Raw genomic sequence first — 22,052 nt, forward strand, 5'->3', positions numbered from 1 at the left:
TTCTGCGTTTGGCGTCTAGTTTTGGTTTCTCTGGAGCCGCCGCGTTTATCCAGAAACTGGGGAACGTTAATGTAGGCATGACGTTAATCTTCTGAGTCGGGGGAAAGTTTGGAACTAGAATCTTGGTGGGAACGCTGATGTTTGTTATGGCCCCAGCATTAAATTCCAAAGTTACTAGAGTCAGTGGTGCATGATTCTTGCCAGCGAGTCTTTTTACGGCCACAATGCTGTCGTAAGCTCTTGTAGTCACAGTACACGCCTGAAATGGTCTTGACCTCTAAAATGCCATGACCCATGTCACAAGCTTCAACTATTAAACCTTGTTAAAAATCAGGTAAATCGTGATAACTTGCCATTCTCACGTTGGAAGCAGCTGTAGAGGTTTCCATAGACATCTATCGCTTTATTTATGCACTGCCAGATTTATGTGTTTTGCGTAGGCTCGTCTGTACCAGCTTACTGTACCAGTTTACTATATTAATAATAAATTTAAGGACTGTTTTGGTATCATCCTGATTGAGAGTCTCTTGTTGTTTCAGGCATATTTAATCTTTGTGTTTCTTTGTGGATGTGGTTTATAGTGACGGGTCTCTGACAGGCTTGTTTTGACTTTGTGACCTGGTTCATTATGCTGAAGCTGGCAATTCTAAGATGGCAAACATACTCAGGTACGCTGTGTCTTTTAAACAATATTCGATTAAACAGCCAATCGTGTCGACAGATAGCAGAGCTGTGATTCGAACTCGAGAGCTCATGATCTCAGCACTGGTGGTTTTATCGCTGCACCACCCAGTTTACATCAGGATACAGCGGTACCTTGTAACTCGACGTGACCTAAACTCTAAATCTTTTAAACTCGACGCCCTTCTTGGATAAATTTGTACCTTTAAACTCGGCGTGTTCAGCCTTTTTAAAAAAACAACGAAGAGCTGCTTTGTTCAGCTCTCGGCTTGAGCAGTTAAACCTCATCAGCGTGTGAATCTGATCTGAATCTGCATCAGTGTGGAATAAGCGTCAGATCCAGGGTTACAGCTCCACATGTATCTGTGTTTATCTGGATTCTCCTCCCTGTTTCACTTTTAAACTTGTGTTACAGCTCCAGCTTCTGAGAAATGGTGAGAATCAGAATCAGCTTCTCCCAGAGTCTAAAACGCTTCTGGTTGAAAATAAAGCTTAACGTGGTTTAATGTAGTAAAAGAAGGAGACAGGAGCACTAAACTTCTCTTCATTATTACTGCTCATAAGTTCCTCCACTAATCACATTCCTCACTCGCTGTTTTACTACAATAAGTCACGCTAAGTTTTGTTCATAGACACACACACTCAACAGCACAAAGGCAGTTTTGTCTCTTCTCATGTGAATGCGCCGGTGCTGAAAGGAATACGGTATTCCGAGATCGAGCATCTCCAGCATTAAGAAGCGTCAGGAAACAATAAAGAAGTAAAACTAAAGTGCAGCTTTTATTGTATTTTTATTGATGTTTAACTGTTAGTAATTGTATTTCAGTGTGTTTATATTATATTTGTGTTATTTTCAGTGTTTAAGTGTCAAAAACAACCTCATTATTTTACATGAGACTAAATCTGCAGCTCCACGGGACCATGGACGCATTAACAGGTTTCACAAACATCCTTATGGGGAGAAATACCTCAAAACTCAACATCTTTAAAACTCAACACCACTCCCAGAACCGACTGACGTCCAGTTTTAAGGTACCAGTGTACTTATCAAACATAACGTGCTACACAACTGGTGTCACACCACAGATGCTTGATGTAATCTAAATTAATTACTTGCTGCTTATTATTATTAACAGTAATACGTCGTTACTAACCGTTCACACACCAGAACACATCATGACGGACTCCGTTAATAAACTCTGAGCTCTGAAGAGCCTGGAGACGGAGAGCAGCAGCACTAAATTAGCTCTGTGTTAACTATTAGAGGAAACAGTTCTCATTCCCCCCAGCGTGCACCCAATTCCCACCCACCACCCCCCTCCCAGGGTCACGTGCTGCTCAAATTCCATCCTCTGACCTCAGTCTGACAGCTGACTTCCTTATGCCCCCGTGCCCCGGCATACTCGGCATAGCCGTCCCACCCCCTGCGGCTTCGGTCGCAAACACCGGACCCCCTACGTTCATCTACAGCGGCTCAGGGGTCAGAAATAATAATAATACAGGAAATGTTACGACCTGCTGGTGTTTTGGGATATAAAATGAAGGATATAACAGTTTAATCTGCTATTCAGCAGTGTGATTTGGGACACAGCCCATTTTCCTTTGCAGGAAGTCAGGACTTGTTTATTTAAATCCTCTGTCTTCAATTTACCTGAAGTACAACCCTGAACCTGAGGTATTTCATCTTTTATCTGCTCAGCTTCATTCCATTTATTAATAAACATCCATTCCTGCATTTCAGACCTGCAACACGTTCCAAAAAAAGTTGGGACAGTAAAGCATTTACCGCTCTGTAATAGACGTTTCGGCACAGAGGACGCCGAGCGATGACGTGTTTCCGTTATTTTGTCCCGTTCTTCCTGCAAACACGTCTTAAGGTGTGAAACAGTTTGGGGACAGATCAGGACTGCAGGCAGACCGCTCCAGCACCCGTACTCTCTACTATAATAAGTGCAGCAGGTGGATTTGTATCGTCTTGTTGAAAAATGCTGGACGTCCCTGGAGCACAGACGTGGGAACGACCTTCACCAAGGTCACCAAGACCCCCCTCTCATACCATGACAGATTCTGGTTTATGGACTTGTCTGATGACAGTCTGGATACCTCATTACTTGCCCTAAATTGCCCGATTGGGACAAAATAACAGAAACACGTTGTCGCAAAAGTTACAAAGTGGTTAATGCTTTACTGTCCCAACTTTTTTTGAAAAGTGTTGCAGGCCTAAAATGCAGAAATGGATGTTTATTAATGAATGAAATGAAGTTCAGACAGAAGATGAAACATCTCGTCGCTTCTCCTGTCTGCTATCACGTCAACATCATAAGAAATAAAAATGTCATTTGTATTTTCCGTACTGTCCCAACTTTTTCTGATTCTGGGTCGTATAAGTGGAGGACGTGTAAGTCTGTGTAAAAATAAATCAATATATTGCCCATTTATTAGAGGGCACAAAAATGTGATCGTTCATAAGAGACAGGAGGAAAGTAAAGTACCTGAAGTGAGGACCAACAGACCCACGTCCCAGCCTGACCCGACTCACAGGTTTTACCACGTTATAAATTGGTGGTGCTTTGAAAGATCGATGGCAAACTGGGTCGCCATGTTAAGGCAGTGCAGCGCCAACCGCACTACAGTGGCGCCACATCGTCTGCAGGCATGACAGCGGCGGTGTGACATCAGTGTCTATATGTAGTGTAGCATAGCGTTACATAAGAATTCCAGCTAAACGCCGTATCCATAAGCGCTCCGTGTCTGGGGGGGGGGGGGGGGACCACAGGTCAGCTCAGACATCTGCTTGGTGTCAGGGGTGAAGAACCCCGCCCGCTCTGAGGGACCGCGGGAAGACGGATGAGCAGCGCCGGCCGCTGACGTGGTGGACGGAGGAATGCGATGACGATAAGATGAGCACTAGCGCTAACGTACACACGGCTAATAACAGGACCGCCAGAAATACACACACTCGACACGTACGGTCCAGTTCCTGCCAGATTTAGCATTAGCATTAGCATTACCAAGGACGTGGCCGGACAGCGGCGGGCGCCAGGCCCCGGGCTCCTACCTTTAGAGGAGGTGCTGGGATGGCGTTTGTTCAGCGCTCGCAGGCCCTGCAGCGGGATGTCTCCGCCCTCCAGGACGCTCTTGTAAATGTGCCGGTCGCACTCCGGGGACGGGTGCTCGGCGCCGACCGAGCCGGGGTCCTTCCCCGCCGCGCTGGGGCTCGGTTTACATCCCGAACTGTCAACACACAGACAGACAGACAGACAGACAGACGTGATCAGACCTTCTCTGATTAGCAACAGCAGAACAGCAACAGCAAACCCTAACAACCGAAACACCACACAGTCCAGCCAGCTACAGATCAAGGGTCTCGCTCAGGTGTCCAACGGTGCATCTTTTGGGTGGTGTTGGGGCTTGATCCCCTTTGTATAAGCTACACCAAACTTATACAAACACTAAACAGCCAAAAGTATGTAGACACATGAGCGGGGACTCATCACCCCCAACGTTACGTGGCTACACCAGCCTCCACTTTTGGGAACTGGAAAATGATCCCAATCAAACGGCACTGTGGGATTAAATTCTGACTCTGCCATGCAGCCACTGTTGGACTCTTGAGCAAGGCCCTTAACCCTCTCTGCTCCAGGGGCGCCATACAATGACTGACCCTGTGCTCTGACCTCAGCTTCCAAACAAGCTGGAATACACAAATATATGATACATATATGATATACACCGATCAGCCATAACATTAAAACCACCTCCTTGTTTCTACACTCACTGTCCATGTTATCAGCTCCACTTACCATATAGAAGCACTTTGTAGTTCTACAATTACTGACTGTAGTCCATCTGTTTCTCTACATGCTTTGTTGCCCCCTTTCATGCTGTTCTTCAATGGTCAGGACCCCCACAGGACCCCCACAGAGCAGGTATTATTTAGGTGGTGGATGATTCTCAGCACTGCAGTGACACTGACATGGTGGTGGTGTGTTAGTGTGTGTTAGGCTGGTATGAGTGGATCAGACACAGCAGCGCTGCTGGAGTCTTTAAACACCTCACTGTCACTGCTGGACTGAAAATCGTCCATCAAACAAAAATATCCAGCCAACAGCGCCCCGTTGGCAGCGTCCTGTGACCACTGATGAAGGTCTAGAAGATGAGCGACTCAAACAGCAGCAATAGATGAGCGATCGTCTCTGACTTTACATCTACAAGGTGGACCGACTAGGTAGGAGTGTCTAATAGAGTGGACAGTAAGTGGACACGGTGTTTAAAAACTCCAGCAGCGCTGCTGTGTCTGATCCACTCATACCAGCACAGCACACACTAACACACCAGCACCATGTCAGTGTCACTGCAGTGCTGAGAATCATCCACCACCTAAATAATACCTGCTCTGTGGTGGTCCTGTGGGGGTCCTGACCATTGAAGAACAGCATGAAAGGGGGTAACAAAGCATGTAGAAAACAGATGGACCACAGTCAGTAATTGTAGAACTACAAAGTGCTTCTATATGGTAAGTGGAGCTGATAAAATGGACAGTGAGTGTAAAAACAAGGAGGTGGTTTTAATGTTATGGCTGATCGGTGTATATATGATAAAGTTGGTGGTGCACAACTTTCACAACAGGGTTCGTTTTCAGACTCGTGACTCCTGTACAGAGTGCAGCGCCCAGACCCGAGACCGCGCCCCCTAAATGCACCCTTCATTCACCGCTAAACGCCTGCTAAAATAAGCGCAAAATGTTTTCCGTGCTGAATTCCTCCGGGCTAACACTCAGCAAAAGCATCAGCGCGTTCACGACTGATAAGATCTGTCTGTTTACCAGAGCCCATAAATAGAATGTGTCGAGCGTCCAGGGATTCGGCTAAACACGGATCGCGTTACACGAGATAGCAAACAAATCGCTTTCAATTAGGACGCACGTATGAGGACACGGCTACGTAAAAATGATTAGCGCCGCGGACATTTCCGTCGTTTCGTTTTGAGGATTGTGCAAATGTGCATGAATTATACATGGGGTCACAATGTCAAATCAATTTCATTTATGGACTGGAAATGGAGGCTTTTCTCTCTTCTGAAGTTCTGTCTGAACTTCATTTCTGCTTTTCAGACCTGCAACACCTTTCAAAAAAAGTTGGGACGGGGGCAACTTAGAACTAAAAAACTAAATAATTATGTGATTTTAATCAGGTGATTGTGATCATGATATGGAACAAAAGCAGCATCCAGGAAAGGATCAGAGGATCTCCAGTTTGTCCACAAATGTGAGAGAACATTAGAAGGGATTTGCATGTTTCTCCCTCTACAGTGCATAATATTATGAAACGATTCGGGGCATCCGGAGGAATTTCAGCTCTAAAACTCATCGCTGAATGTTTGGTAAAGACGCTGCACATATCAGACAAATCTGTGTCTGTTTCTTTGTTGTTTTTAGTCATATCCAGTTCCTCTTCCTCTGCTGGAGACCCCGACTGTGTACGAGGAGGGTATATCCTCCTGACACGCCCTCCCTCCAACGATGATCCCTTCTTATCCACCCGTACTTCGGTGGATCGGTGCGTGAGGTCAGTCTAGCACATGTAGAGTCACATGCTGATCTCTACGTTCCTCCAAGGGTCCTTACACAGAGTCCAAGACCCCGCCCACTTTTTAATCCCGTCTTTTCCCACCCGGCAGACTAGTGGACAATTGTGTCTGCACCAGGCACTAGGGGGCGCCCAGCTGACCGGTAACAGTGCTGAGATTAGAACTTGGGTAGTTTCAGAAAAATTCCAGAGCTGGTGTGATAGAGGAATATCCTTCTGCTTCCTCCACATGTAGGAGTCGTTCACCCGCCGGCTGATTGTAAAGAGACGTTCCAGATGTAAGTAAGCCTTAAATCTCGCCCCCCACCTCCCCAGGCGGACGAAGGTTCAGCCAGATCTGGACAGAAATACTGCTCCGTTCCTTAAAAGGAGTCCATGCAAAAAAAGAAGTGTGTTTTTTGGGTTAGAAATGCCGGCCCATTTCAGGAAGAGCACATGGGAGCAGCTCGCCCTCCTCCTCACCCTCCTCCTCGCCCTCCTCCCGCTCGCTCGCTTCGGAACAGGAAAGCTGGGTTAGATCATGTGGCTTCGGTTGAGAACAATAAACCCTTTAAAAGCGCTAAACGTCCTCCAGACATCTGAAGGAACGTGAAGAACCGACGTTACGGATGGAAGTGGTGCTCAGAAGGACTCTCGGAGCGCTGGCTCGGAGCGCCACGCCTCTTCCAAACGTAATCAACTACGGCGAGGGGGGGTCCAAAACCAAACGTTTCAGCTTGGTGGTTATTTTACTCCACCGACCTGGTCCCATGTTTTATTGGACTGGACTGGAATGGAATGTTCTCTCAGAGCCGCTGTGAGAAGTTTATAGAGCCGCCTACCTCGCATCAGGCCAACGTAAGCTAGCGAGCGATTCCTTAAACTCGGTCCCAACGTCAGCAAACATAAGAGCCGGCGTACACACAGAGTGCCAAAAAGTATGTGGACGCTACCTGATCTCATCTTCTTTCCAATTCCCCTTTACTGCTGCAGACCTCCACTCCTGACCGAGGAGGGTCGTGACTAACACAGAGTGGACCGCTTCTTTTCACCTGCACGGAGACGGCGGATAGCGGAGATCAATGCGTGACTCTCCGTGCACGATACGGATCTCCGTGGATCTCCGTATGAACCCGGTGCAGGTGAGAAGAAGCGGTCTGTACTGCACACGTGTCGGAGGGGGCGTGTCTTAGTCATGACAGGAGTGGAGGTCTGCAGCAGTAAACCGACAAATTGGATATGACTAAACTGGGAAAGAATGCAAACAAAACAGGGACAAAAATAGAAACCTGTCCCATTTTTAAACCGCATTCGAACCTGGAATTCTCAGCCGCCCCGTCCGGATAACGTTCAGTAAACAAAACAAAATGGAAAACAATTCTGAGCCTGATCAGAACCCGAAAACCGAAGGGAGGTACCGACTGTTCCATCAGGGTTTGAGGAAATTCTGTCGGAGGCATGGAACAAATCACACACACACACACACTCCTGACAGGCTGGACTGGTTACACTGGGAGGCGCTCAGGAAACAAGAAGGGGAAAATAAGGGGGCGGACAGGGGGGGGAACAGGGGATGTCGCCCCTCTCCCGCTGAGAACGGACGTCTGTTCCCCGACCCCGGAGCTGAAAATAAAAGAGCATGCAGAATAAAAGCAGAGAGGAGCGAAGAGCGTACTTACTACTGCTGCAGGTCGGACGCTGTCTCCAAGGGGCTGAAAGAGGGGGTGCTCTGCAACAGACCAAACAAAGAAGTCATTGATAGGTCCACGGGCTCAACTCTCTCGCTTCGGTCAGAGGAGAACAGGGCGCGCCCAATCGCTCGAACCCCGGGTCGCCTCCCAAATGCCGAGAGCTCGGAGAGGAGCTGCGTGAGGTCCTGCGGACGAGGTGCAGCTCGCGGAGGCCAGCGAGTGTTCTGACCCGCACGCCAGTCAAAGGGGCAAAACAAGCGACTGGGAGCGAGGGGCGGGGCCGGCGTGGGCCGGAGTGGGAGGGGACCTTCGGCGGCTCAGCCAATCGGCTCCCGTCTCCGGCTGTCGTCTGCTCTCGGCTCGGTTACGGAGCGTCCAGAGCGGCGGACAATTAAAGCAGCTGGTGTGGAGAGCGGGCCAAATCACACACACACACACACACACACACACACTCACATTTTCCGAATAGCAGGCATAGCGTACAGCGTACAGCCATACCTCACATCCTGCACATACGCACACGGTGTGACATTAATAGCGGGCGAGAGGAAGTTTTCCCCTGGCAGCGCCGGCTGGCACACGTGCCCGGCCGGTAACACGGAGTGGTCGGTGTCGCCGCACGCAGGGTTAAGTGCCGCTAATTTTAGGACGCTGTTTCTGTCGCTCTCCCTCCACCGGACGTCACGGGGTTTAAAAATAGCGCGGCGCAGGATAAAAGCACGGCGGCTGTTTGCAAATACGGGCGCTCGGTGGCAGGACGCCGATTTTCCTTCGGAACAAGTTCGGTTAGGAACGCAAACACACACACACACACACACACACACACACACGGTAACACATCATGTTCCGTCTTTAATCGGTCGATGCCGCGCCTTGGAAAAGTATCCTGCTTCCACCGTAATCACACAAATAAGCTGTTTTATTTTAATTTAAGGGCAGTGATAGCTCAGTGGTTAAGGTACTGGACTAGTAATCAAAAGGTTGCTGGTTCAAGCCCCACCACCGCCGAGTTGCCACTGTTGGGCCCCTGAGCAAGGCCCTTAACCCTCAATTGCTCAAAAATTGTGTTCAGTCATAACTGTAAGTCGCTTTGGATAAAAGCGTCTGCTAAATGCTGAAAATGTAAATGTAATTTAAGTTGAATATTGACAAACCGCATTTCCAGTAAAAGTTGGGACGCTCTGTGATTTGTTTCATTCTCTTCAATCTTTATTTGATTTCTAATGTTTCACTGATCAACTTCATTCTAGTTTGTAAATAAAAACACGTTTAAATCTGATTCCTGTAAAAAAACACTCCAAATAAGTTTTGGGAAGGGGCGAGGGCGTGTTCCCCCCAGTGTTCCCCCTGTGTTCCATCAGTGTTCCCCCCAGTGTTCCCCCTGTGTTCCATCAGCGTTCCTATTCATTCCACTTTTTAATGCGTGTGGAACTGAGGACACTAATGGTTGCAGGTTTGCGAGTCTCGATACGAGACTTCAGCTGCTCAACAGTCCGTGCTCGCCCTCGCTTGATTCTCCTCTTCATGATGGACACAGATCTGGACTGCAGGCAGGCCGGCCAAGCACGTGCACTCCATGTCGTCTTATGCCAAGTTCACACTCCACGACTTTCGGAGTCGTCAGGTCGCTGTGCAGTTCACACTACACGACTGGTTCTCTTGCACTCGGGCGTCTTTTAAGTCACGACTGATCGGCGATAGGGGGTCACACACTTACACCATCCATCACCGGGACGAGTCTGTCTGGTTTCCCAAACTACATTTTGTTACGAAAAACACAAGTGAGAAGTGACGAGGGGTTTAATGACACCACGTCCAAAAATACACGGCAACAATAATCTAGAGATCTGAGTTGTTTGTGTGCTGATGTGCAGCGTAAAATCAACGAGGAAAAATAAATGAATCTGAGTGGATTTGGCAACACGGCCAGCAGCAGGGGGCGTCTGTTCAGTTCAGTTCTGTTCTGTTCTGTAGTGAGTCGGAGGTTAATAAATATTACATTTACATTTACAGCATTTAGCAGACCTTTACCCAAAGCGACTTACACAATGAGCTACTGAGGGTTAAGGGCCTTGCTCAGGGACCCAACAGTGGCAACTTGGTGGTGATGGGGCTTGAACAGGCAACCTTCTGTTTACTAGTCCAGTACCTTAACCACTGAGCTATCACTGCATTGTGGGTATTATGTTTTGGCATGGACGATAAGGTCAAGAATACTGTAAAGCTTGTGTGTGTGCTGATGTATTCTGATAATAACTATATTACACCCCTGTACCACGTTTTTACACGCCTCCCTCGGGTTTACAAACCCCGTATCTTGCGTTGTCATTGGCTGTTCAACACCGCACTCGCTGCCAGTCGCCCCAGCTGATCCAGATATTTAACATGCTGGATATTTTACTTCAGTCGGCAAGTGCTCGGCGAGCCGCTCGGATCGAGTTGGCGAACAGTTTACACACAGCGATCGAGAGCCGAGTTTCGATCGCCGAGAGAACGCCAAGTTGCTCCAGAGCCGGCAAATCTAACGGTGACCAGTCGGCGAGTGAATATCAGGGCAAAAATCGTGTAGTGTGAACTGCAATAATCATCTTTTCACTCTTATTTTCCTCTGTCCCAACATTATAGAGTCTGTTACAGCATCAAATTCTTTTTTTTATTGCATTTTCTCACCATTTTCCTCCCAATTTAGCGAATTAGAATTCAGCATTCTGCACAGGCGTCTCTTCCACCAATCAGGGTCCTTACACAGCGTATGAAGACCCACCCACCCACACATAGTCCGGCCCCCACCCTGCAGATACGGCGGCCAATTAGTATCTGCTGCAGGCACTGCCAATCATGTACGCTAGATGGCACCCAGCCAACCGGTGGCAACACCGAGTTTCGAACCCGAGGAGTTCAGCATCTCAGTGCTGGCGTGTAAGAGGAAACAGCATCAAATTCTAAACGTGTTTCTATTTACAAACTACAGAAGTTGATCAGTAATAAGCATCGTATGTTATTTACATTTTCAGCATTTAGCGGACACTTTTATCCAAAGTGATGTACAGTACTGTGACAGTATATCATCTAAGATATTGTGGGTTAAGGGCCTTGCTCAAGGGCCCAACAGGGGCAACCTGGTAGTGGTGGGGCTTAAACCAGCAACCTTTGGATTAATAGTCCAGTACTTTAACCACTAGGCTACACCTGCAATGCAACATGATCAATGTGATCAGTGGAACTAGATTCTCCTCCTGTGTGTGTATTTGTTCAGTGTAATAGACGGATGGCGGAGGCTCTCGGGCCCCCAGGGGACCAACTGGGCTTAGTGTGCAAGCTGCAAAAAAACCCAAAAACAAACCAAAAGCATGTGTGAGGGTGTCGCCTCGATGCTAACATTGCAAACATACTAACGGTGACCGAAGAGCTCAGAAGTAAAAGCCGGTACGTCACGGTGCTGTTATTGCTGTAAAGATAATTATTATAAACTTTATTTAAAGCAGCCTGAGCTCAAATAGATAATTCAATCCATAATACACATCTCTGATGTACAACCACGAATCAGTAAAAGTTGGGACGGTGTGGAAAATGCACTGACTTTGACTTTTATGAGATGTCAGACAGGATGAACCTGAGATATTTCATCTTCTGTCTGTTCGACTTCATTTCATTTATTAATAAACATCCATTCCTGCATTTCAGACCTGCAATACATTCCAAAAAAAGTTGGGACGGGGGCAATTTAGGGCGAGTAATGAGGTGTGAACATCAGGACGAAAAGAACCCTCCAGACTGTCATCAGTAACACGTCAGAACACCAGGGTGTGTCATGGTACAATCACTGCAGCCACTTACAGTCGTAGCTGAATACAACACAATCAACTGAGGGATAAGGGCCTTTCTCAAGGGCCCACCAGTGCCAGATTAGTGGTGCTGGAGCTTGAACCAGCGACCTTCTGATGCCTAGTTCCGATGATGCCATTTTCACTTGCAGCACCCCATGCTGGACATGACGAGGTTTACAACAGTCGATACTAGTGAACCAACCAGACGGAGAGTCGCTCTTGAACCTACTGGTGCAGTGTCTCAGCCAGACAGCAGGAGTCGCTGTTGCAGAGATCTTCAAGAGAAACCGTTTCCAACCCAACCTCCCCCAGACACGCCCTACTGTGCCCCTTTAGCACACAGCCAGGCCAGTAACTGGCTAGCAATTATTTAAAGATCTCTGTGATATTTTCAGCTAGAACAGCAGCCGCTCTTCTGAGAAGCTTCTCACAAGACCTTGATGTTTAAAGTGTGTCTGTGTGTGGGAATTTGTGCCCATTCATGTGTATAGCTGGGCGCTGCATATAATGTATTCCTATATTTCTTTTATAACAGATGAACTGAGGAGACGTTTCCACATACGTCTGGTCACACAGCGCACGTATTGAAGCTCAGAGAGTGTCCAGCAGTAAGCTAACCATGACTGGATGGATGATGAATCAGGCTCGGGCGTGTCCCCGGGGTGCTGAGCCAGACTCTTATCGTCCCCTCCCTCTACATGTCCGTGTGGAAACTACAGCTCAGCACGGCTCAGAGGGGCGGACGCAGAAACATCACGTCTCTGTACATGACGACAGATTATACAGAACACGAGACGCATGTTGTACAACGTGACGCCAACCACCGCCTGAAAAACTCATTTATTAAACATGATCGGCGCTATGGAGACAGCGGAAGCATCCAATATACCACCACAGTGCAGTGCTATATAATCCATCACTAACATGCACAGAACTCATGAGGACACCGCTGCAGTCGAGTCGATTATCCTAAAGATCACAGCACTGCTCTCCAGTTCATTATTAGAGGAGGGGAGAGGGGCGTCAGCGTCCATCTGCTTGTAATCAGAGTCATTATTATTATTATTATTACTATTATTACTATTATTATTACTATTAATATTATTTATATTATTATTATTACTATTATTATTATTATTACTATTATTATTACCATTATTATTATTACTATTATTATTATTATTTATATTATTATTATTATTTTATTTGTATTATTATTATTATTATTACTACTATAATTATTATTATAATTATTAGTATTATTATTGTTAATACTATTATTATTAATATTACTATTATTATTAATATTACTATTATTATTATTACTATTATTATTATTATTACTATTATTATTATTACTATTATTATTACTATTATTATTACTATTATTATTATTTTATTATTATTAATATTATTATTACTATTATTAATTATTTTTAATATTATTATTATTATTATTATTATTACTATTGTTATTATTATTACTATTATAATATTTTTAAAAATTAAAAAAGAATTTGCAAGTTTGAGAGGTCAGAGAGTGCTGCAGCAAGTTCATTATTCCTCCCTAAACTATTTGAGAGAAATAGCTGGATGACACTGGTGTCACTGCGTCTATATTAAGCAGAGCTACAGTCCAGGGTTATTAGCTGTTTATTTGTACAGCGCGGGTGGTTCAGGAACCTTTTCTGATATAAACAGCGGAACTGTGACGTTTCCGATAAAGTCATCCAATAATAATAAAGTCAGATATTGCTTAGCAACACGTCGTTCCACTCGCATTAGAGGCGACACGAGAGCTTAGCACCTACTTAACGTCGTCTCGGCGGCGTCCGGGGGGTCGATTCCTTCTCCGTGACTGTTAGAGCGAGTCAGTGGAACAGAGCGTTAACTCCGCCTGTTTCCTAACAGGTGTTGGATATGACTCAACAAAATGTTGTGGTGGTATAAATAACCCCTAATGTAAGGCAGAAGAGAGGTGGGAAGCGAACCTAAAATCCCACTTTCCTCCTGTTATTGTGGCCTGGGTGTAGCGGCGGGTTCAGGTGACGACTGAAACGGCTGAAAATAGAACCACAGCGCGAGCTAAAATAGACGTAAACATGCAGCACAAAGGAAAAGAGGTCGTAACGGGGAGGGTGCGGGGTGCGGCTTATGATAGTAAACATGACGACTAGCCTCGGGTTGCACACGGCGACTTTTGGGGGGGGGGTCGGTGTCAAGTGTGTTGTGCCACTCTTTGAGTCACTGATGAAGGTCAGTCTACAGCAGTCACCCCTCAAACACACTGTACAGGAACACCGTCGTGAAGCCGTCTGATATTAACACTGCCCGTCGTAAATAGAAACAGGTTTAGACTTTGATGCTGTAACAGACTCCAAAAGAGTTGGGACGGAGGCAGAATAAGAGTGAGACGTTGATGGAATGTTGAAGTTTCAGTGTTTGAAAGGTTCCACAGTGAGCAGGTGAGGGAATCATGAGCAGGTATAAAAGGATCCACCAAAGGATCACCACAGCTCACCACTGTGTTCCAAACTTCAGAAGACAACATTTCTCAATACAAGATCGCAAACATCTACTGTACATAATATTGTAGAAAGATTCAGGGACCCTGGAGAGATCTCAGTCCGTGTACGATAAAGACGTAAACCTCAGCTGAAGGTCCGTGGCCTCTCAGACCGCCATGCTAGTGTCATGTATATAAATACAGCCACATGGGCTTGGAGCGCTTCAGAAAAGCGTCGTCACTTAACACGGTCCGCCGCTGCATCAAGAAATGCGACCTGAGACTCTATTACACACAGAGAAACTCGGACATCAGTCCTACAGGATTCTAGAGAACATCTAAAAACCTACAACCTTCTGATAGCCCAAAAGCTCTTCCTACTAGACTACCACTGTCCCATTTTGTTCTGACAGTTCTCTGATGATGTTTGACACAATGTGGTGATTGTACAGACTGATCCTCTGATGGATCCTGGTACCAACTCACCTGCTCACTGTGGAACCTTTCAAAGTCTGGAACTTCAACATTCCATCAACTTTTTAATGTCTCAACTAAAGCTCCATGTTTGTGTCTGTTCCAACCCCAGGTTCCTCAGATCTGTGGGGTACAGGTGGAGTTACAGTAAGGACTGGGACTCAGTGCTGAGGTTCCCGATGACAGAGCGGTTTTAAATACCGAACATCTGAGCAGATAAGACATCGGCGCATCATGTTACTGAGGCAGCTAGGCTCCTCCGAGCTAATTTTGGGTGAACTTGTGGCCGCACTCGCTCTTTGGCGGTGGGGACGGGGGGCTCCCGGGTGGCGCGACAGTAAAACATTCCCCCTATCAACAGGGGGCGGAGAGTCTGATCCTCAAAGACGCCACAGCCATTAATGGACGGGTCCGGGTGAGGGTGATTAATCGTGCAGCGTGGGTGGAAGAAATCATCCCTCATCCTCCGGGATCTGTGGCTGCTGGGCAGCAGATTCAGATTAATGTGGACGCTGCCAGACTGATCATTCATGGACATAAACAAAATATCAACATAAAAGTCTAAAGGTCACCAAACCACTGAAGCATCTTCACTGGTCTTCAGTATTTATTCTACATACCACTACAACAGTACTGGGGGAATAGAGGACAGGTCTCAGAGAGCACTGTATAACATACTGGTCCTACATACTGTCTTACATACTGTCTAACATACTGTCTTACATACTGCTCCTACACTTAGATCATCAGTTGGGTTGAGATTTGGTAAGAACATGGGTCAGATACGAGGATCTTCAGAACGTGTATAATGTGGTTTGGTGAGGGTGGAGGAGGAGGAATCACTCGTGTCTGTTCTGTTTGGTTCTGTTCTGTAGTAATCGCTCGTGTCTGAGAGACTGAGAGACGCTTATAGTCCTGATTTAGCTCCATCTGATCTCCACCTGTTTGGAGGCTGAAAGAAACTTTAAGAGGAAGAAGATTTTAATGTGATGATGATGAGAAAGCACCGGCGCATCAGTGGCTACGAGCTCAACCAAACACATTAAAAAGTCGGTATGATGCTGGAAAGCGACGATGTAGAAAAGTGATGAAGTTTGTGTTTGATTCTTAATAAATAGAGTTAAAAAAAAGTGCAGAAATGTTTTGATGACCCTCGTAGTTTATCAGCGTCTGTACAGACTCCTGTTTCCACATACGGAACCATCAGGCTCTCAAACCAGTAGAAATGTGGCTCTGCTCTTAAAAGGTTTGATAGTTTGCAGGAACCGGCTCTGTTGATGGAAAAGTAAAAGATATCTGAATGTTTCTGGGTTAGAATAAACAGTGGACAGTGACTACAACATAAAAGTCACACTGAGTTCTGCACTTTTTTAACTATTTATGAAGAATTTCTAAATCAAACTCCGTCACTTTTCTACATCGTCGCCTTCCGGTGCATTTTTCCAGCATTGTACTGGTTTTTTAATGTGTTTGGCTGAGCTCATAGCAAACTGATGCGCCGGTGCTTTCACATCATCATCACATGAAAATCTTCTTCCCCTTAAAGCTTCTTTCAGCCTCCGAACAGGTGGAGATCAGATGGAGCTAAATCAGGACTATAAGCGTCTCTCAGTCTCTCAGACACGAGTGATTACTACAGAACAGAACAGAACTAAACAGAACAGAACCTAACAGAACAGAACTAAACAGAACAGAACCAAACAGAACAGAACCAAACAGAACAGAACCAAACAGAACAGAACCAAACAGAACAGAACCTAACAGAACAGAACTAAACAGAACAGAACCTAACAGAACAGAACTAAACAGAACAGAACCAAACAGAACAGAACCTAACAGAACAGAACCAAACAGAACAGAACCTAACAGAACAGAACCAAACAGAACAGAACCAAACAGAACAGAACTAAACAGAACTAAACAGAACAGAACCTAACAGAACAGAACTAAACAGAACAGAACCTAACAGAACAGAACCTAACAGAACAGAACTAAACAGAACAGAACAGAACCAAACAGAACAGAACCTAACAGAACAGAACCAAACAGAACAGAACCAAACAGAACAGAACCTAACAGAACAGAACCTAACAGAACAGAACAGAACCAAACAGAACAGAACCAAACAGAACAGAACCGATATGAATGATTCCTCCTCCTCCACCCTCACCGAGCAGAACCACAATATACACATGAGGAAACGTTCTGAAGATCCTCGTATTTTTGATGGACGACGCTCGGCTCTTCTTTCACTAATTTAGCTTCTTCGTTCTCTGAGGGCAGATCTAACCGTCCAGAATCGACTTTTTCAGCGTCTGTGTGGCATGTGTGGCCCACGTGAGGAACCGTTATCCACCACACCGCTAATAGATCTCTGCTCTTAGAAATACTTTATTTAAAGCTAAGTGTAAAAGCTCACGTTAAATACAAACTCTCTGTACAGTTCCATCTGCAGAAGATAAAGCTGCAGGATTATTCTGACCTGCGTGTTTAAATAGAAGGTCGTTGTGGAACTGTTGTGGAACTGTTGAGGAACGTGTTCTTGATGTGAAGTCAGAACCGCGGCACTATCAGCTCACAGGCGCCGAGTTGCTAACAACGCTAAACAGACACGCTGTCTCTGAAAGCATGGTGAGAACCTTCAGTCCTGCATCTAACGCCAGGCGTGCATTAGCAGGTCAGAATGTGATTCATTTAACAGTAGAGTGCTAGCTTTAGCATGTGCTAATCAGAAGTCGCTTCCTGTGTCCTGTATACTATCCTGGAGATGTTTACACCTCGTGAGCTTCGTTTGAGGGTGACGCCGGACCCGCAGTGACTGCAGTAATGAAGTGGTAAATTAAAATAACTACAGAAAACTGCTGTCACGGCAAAACTGCTAACTGCGCTATTTTCATCCACAGTCGTCGTTCCCACAGCTCCCCGCGAGCACAGCGACTTCACACACCGATGCTAACTGCAGGTTCCTGGACTGACAGAAGCTTTACACACCGATGTAGGATTCCAGCAGTCTGTTTGTACATCAGATGTGTTTTATTTTTAATTTTTAAAAATACGATCTTATTAACCAGCGCAGGACTGACTTTTCTGTCCCTCTTTTACACAAATTATAATAATACACGTCCATACATTCAAACATACACGATATGCAGTTGTAGCCTAGCGGTTAAGGTACTGGACTAGTGATCCAATGGTCGCTGGTTCAAGCCCCATCACTGCCAGGTTGCCACTCTTGGGCCCTTGAGCGAGGCCCTTAATCCTCAATTGCTTAGACTGTATACTGGTACAGTACTGTAAGTCACTTTGGATAAAAGCGTCCGCTAAATGCAGAAAATGTCAAATATGCACAAAAGTGTCGGGACACACCTTCTAATTTTTAAATCATGTAATTACAAACAACAACAGTTACTACCAGGTGTAATAAATCAATAATATGAAGGAAATCACTGGCTTCCAACTTTGCAGCAACAGTTTAGGGAAGGCCCGAGCTCTGTTTAAAGAACATGCAGAGAGCCCTGAACTCAACTGATCTGGGATGAACCGGAACACCGACTGAGGCTTTCTTGACTAACGTTAGTCTTGTGAAAAGATCACACAGACGTGGCTCTACTTTAATACCATTTGTTTTTGTAATGGGACGTCTGACAAGCTCACAGCCAGGTGTCCAAATACTTTTGGTCTTATACTGTAAATGTAAAAAAAAACCACAAGGCACATGGACACGTGTAACTGATTACAAATAAAGATAAAAATATATAAAGTATAGATTAGTAACCGGACATATAACTGCACCGTCTCCACAGTCCAATCTATACTGGACTACATCCAAACACAGTCCAATCTATACTGGACTACATCCAAACACAGTCCAAACACAGTCTAATCTATACTGCAATACATCCAAACACAGTCCAAACACAGTCCAATATATACTGGACTACATCCAAACACAGTCCAATCTATACTGGACTACATCCAAACACAGTCCAAACACAGTCTAATCTATACTGCAATACATCCAAACACAGTCCAATCTATACTGGACTACATCCAAACACAGTCCAAACACAGTCTAATCTATACTGCAATACATCCAAACACAGTCCAAACACAGTCCAATATATACTGGACTACATCCAAACACAGTCCAATCTATACTGGACTACATCCAAACACAGTCCAATCTATACTGGACTACATCCAAACACAGTCCAAACACAGTCTAATCTATACTGCAATACATCCAAACACAGTCTAATCTATACTGCAATACATCCAAACACAGTCCAATATATACTGGACTACATCCAAACACAGTCCAAACACAGTCTAATCTATACTGCAATACATCCAAACACAGTCCAATATATACTGGACTACATCCAAACACAGTCCAAACACAGTCCAATATATACTGGACTACATCCAAACACAGTCCAATCTATACTGGACTACATCCAAACACAGTCCAATCTATACTGGACTACATCCAAACACAGTCCAAACACAGTCTAATCTATACTGCAATACATCCAAACACAGTCTAATCTATACTGCAATACATCCAAACACAGTCCAAACACAGTCCAATATATACTGGACTACATCCAAACACAGTCCAATCTATACTGCAATACATCCAAACACAGTCCAAACACAGTCCAATATATACTGGACTACATCCAAACACAGTCCAATCTATACTGCAATACATCCAAACACAGTCCAAACACAGTCTAATCTATACTGGACTACATCCAAGCACAGTCCAATATATACTGGACTACATCCAAACACAGTCCAGGCCGGTTTGCACCTTGGCATTCTGAACCTTCTACTGGAGCATGAAGCACATCAGATGGTCAGTCACTTTTCATGCATGGTCCGAACCGATCGCCGGACCGTTCATAAACAAACTGAGGAGACTTATCCTGATCTTTCTATTTTACTTCATAATAAGTCGTAATATAATTGTAGACATCTGATATTGAATTAATAGCTGGATCATGGACAGACGCTTCCATACAACTCAAGGGTTAGGGTTAGTCCAGTATAGATTGGACAGTCGAGTTGGTATTTCGTGTAGTCAAAATATAATAAGATATATTTTAATTCACTTCTATGTTTAGTCATAAATGAATAGCAGAAGTCATATACAGTTTTAAACGTCTGTTAATCGACATAAGGACAGTGACGTCACAACATCTGAACGCGCTGAAGGCCAGAAACGAATAAAAACAGATTCGTTTTGTACAAATGAACACACACAATTAACGCACATATTTCATATAATATATAATAATAACTTATATTTTTTGGGTTTTGTTCCTTATAATCTGTCGTTGTGTGTAGGAATTAACGGTTACCGTCGCATAGCAACAACTCATTGTTGTGGAACTACTTTCTGGCGGAAGGTTACTGTCAGAAAGTGAATTCTGTATAAAATTCTGTTCTTTTGCCATTTATTTATTTCAAATTTTAGTAAAAACTGTTGAATTAAAGCAGTAGAACACTCGCGGTCGTGTTTTATCGCGAATTACAGTACATCTACTACGGTGCCCACCGTTCGAGCGACATTCTGAAGGGTTTATTTTTTCAGCTTGCTTGGCAACCTGGGTTGCCAGGTCCTGCAATATATCCTGCAAAACATCCGCCCTTCAGAAGCTGAAACTAGCTTAAAATCTGAGGTGTCCACAGACGTTTAATTAAAAACAAAAACTCTATAAATGGCACAAGAACTACCAATTTACTCTTATTATTATTATTAGTAGTATTGTTATTTTAGCATTGCAATATTAACATTATTATTATCCCAGTCAGGAACACTGAACAGTAACACAATTAACACTAAAGGTCCGACTTGTACTTACTGGTTTCTGTTCTTTCCTCTCATCTCTTCTCCTCTCTGATCCTCTTTCTCTATTAACAGTTTTAACTTTTAATTCCTTCTGATTTCTGAATCAGAATGTCAAGTTATATGGGAAGCTACACCAATCAGCCATAACATTAAAACCACCTCCTTGTTTCTACACTCACTGTCCATTTTATCAGCTCCACTTACCATATAGAAGCATATAGGCGTGTCTAATAGAGTGGACAGTGAGTCGACACGGTGTTTAAAAACTCCAGCAGCACTGCTGTGTCTGATCCACTCATACCAGCACAACACACACTAACACACCACACTAACACAGTGCTGAGAATCATCCACCACCTAAATAATACCTGCTCTGTGGGGGTCCTGACCATTGAAGAACAGCATGAAAGGGGGTAACAAAGCATGTAGAGAAACAGGTGGACTACAGTCAGTAATTGTAGAACTACAAAGTGCTTCTATATGGTAAGTGAAGCTGATAAAATGGACAGTGAGTGTAGAAACGAGGAGGTGGTTTTAATGTTATGGCTGATCATGTATATTTAAACCTTTAGACGGTCCTTTTTTCTATCAGGACTTCTTTCCAGACTCGTTGTTTTACTGCCTTGCTGTGCAGCTTTGATTTAAGAACTATTTACACTCTTAGAGCTTAATTTTTCCTTTTAAACATTTGTACTCTCAAGTTCTTAGTAGATATTCATTTTCATTTTATACTGTTTGTACTGAAAGCTGAGGTTCATTCTAAAAGTAGCCCCAAAAATCACACCCCACAATCTTTGGATGTTAACCTTCCACTGCATTTTTAAACAAGCCTTATTTGGTGGGAGGACACAATGCCAAAGCTAATCAAAGCTCTCTAAGGCTGCCTGGTAGAACCATAACAACGTTCTAGCTGCTACAGCTTCTGCTTTTACCTCAAAACATGAGGATCAAAACTCCTCATGAGCTTTCCAGGTGAACATTATATCATACACATACCTGACTAATTGGCTAATAAACACTATATGGACAAAAGTATTGGGACACCTACACATCACACCTACAGGAGCTTTTATGGCATCCCATTCCAAATCCATAAGCATTAATTTGAGTTGCCCCCCCCCCCTCTTTTGCAGCTTCCACTCTTCTGTGAGGGATTTCTACAAGGTTTTGGACTGTGTTTGTGGGAATTTTTGCCCATTCATCCAGAAGAGACCCACACAAAACATCCTGAGCCTTTTCAATCAGTCTGATACTTCATGACTGCAAATAAACAATAATTAGGGGTCCAAGCACCAAAACTATCGGAAGTCTGTTGTTTCAAGATTTTGGACTGTGTTTGTGGGAATTTTTGGACACTGATGTTGGACAAGGGGGCCTGGCTCACAATCTCCTTTCTAGTTCATCCCAGAGGTGTTGAATGGTTTGTAGTCAGAGGTCTGTGTGGACAAG

General features: G+C 44.7%; 1 protein-coding gene across 6 annotated transcripts in view; it reads right to left on the bottom strand.

Annotated features, from left to right (window-relative positions):
- Positions 1-22,052, bottom strand: part of LOC134315249 (sorbin and SH3 domain-containing protein 1) — an 86,835-nt gene that overhangs the window by 23,435 nt on the left and 41,348 nt on the right. For all 6 annotated transcript variants that reach the window (XM_062996330.1, XM_062996329.1, XM_062996334.1 and 3 more), the window contains 2 exons: positions 7,928-7,977; positions 3,740-3,915 (listed from right to left, as the gene is read on the bottom strand). In XM_062996330.1, the coding sequence (XP_062852400.1) occupies positions 3,740-3,915; positions 7,928-7,977 (226 nt within the window). The remainder of the gene's footprint in view (positions 1-3,739; positions 3,916-7,927; positions 7,978-22,052) is intronic.

Source organism: Trichomycterus rosablanca, chromosome 5 (genome assembly GCF_030014385.1).
Source record: "Trichomycterus rosablanca isolate fTriRos1 chromosome 5, fTriRos1.hap1, whole genome shotgun sequence".
NCBI lineage: Eukaryota > Metazoa > Chordata > Actinopteri > Siluriformes > Trichomycteridae > Trichomycterus > Trichomycterus rosablanca.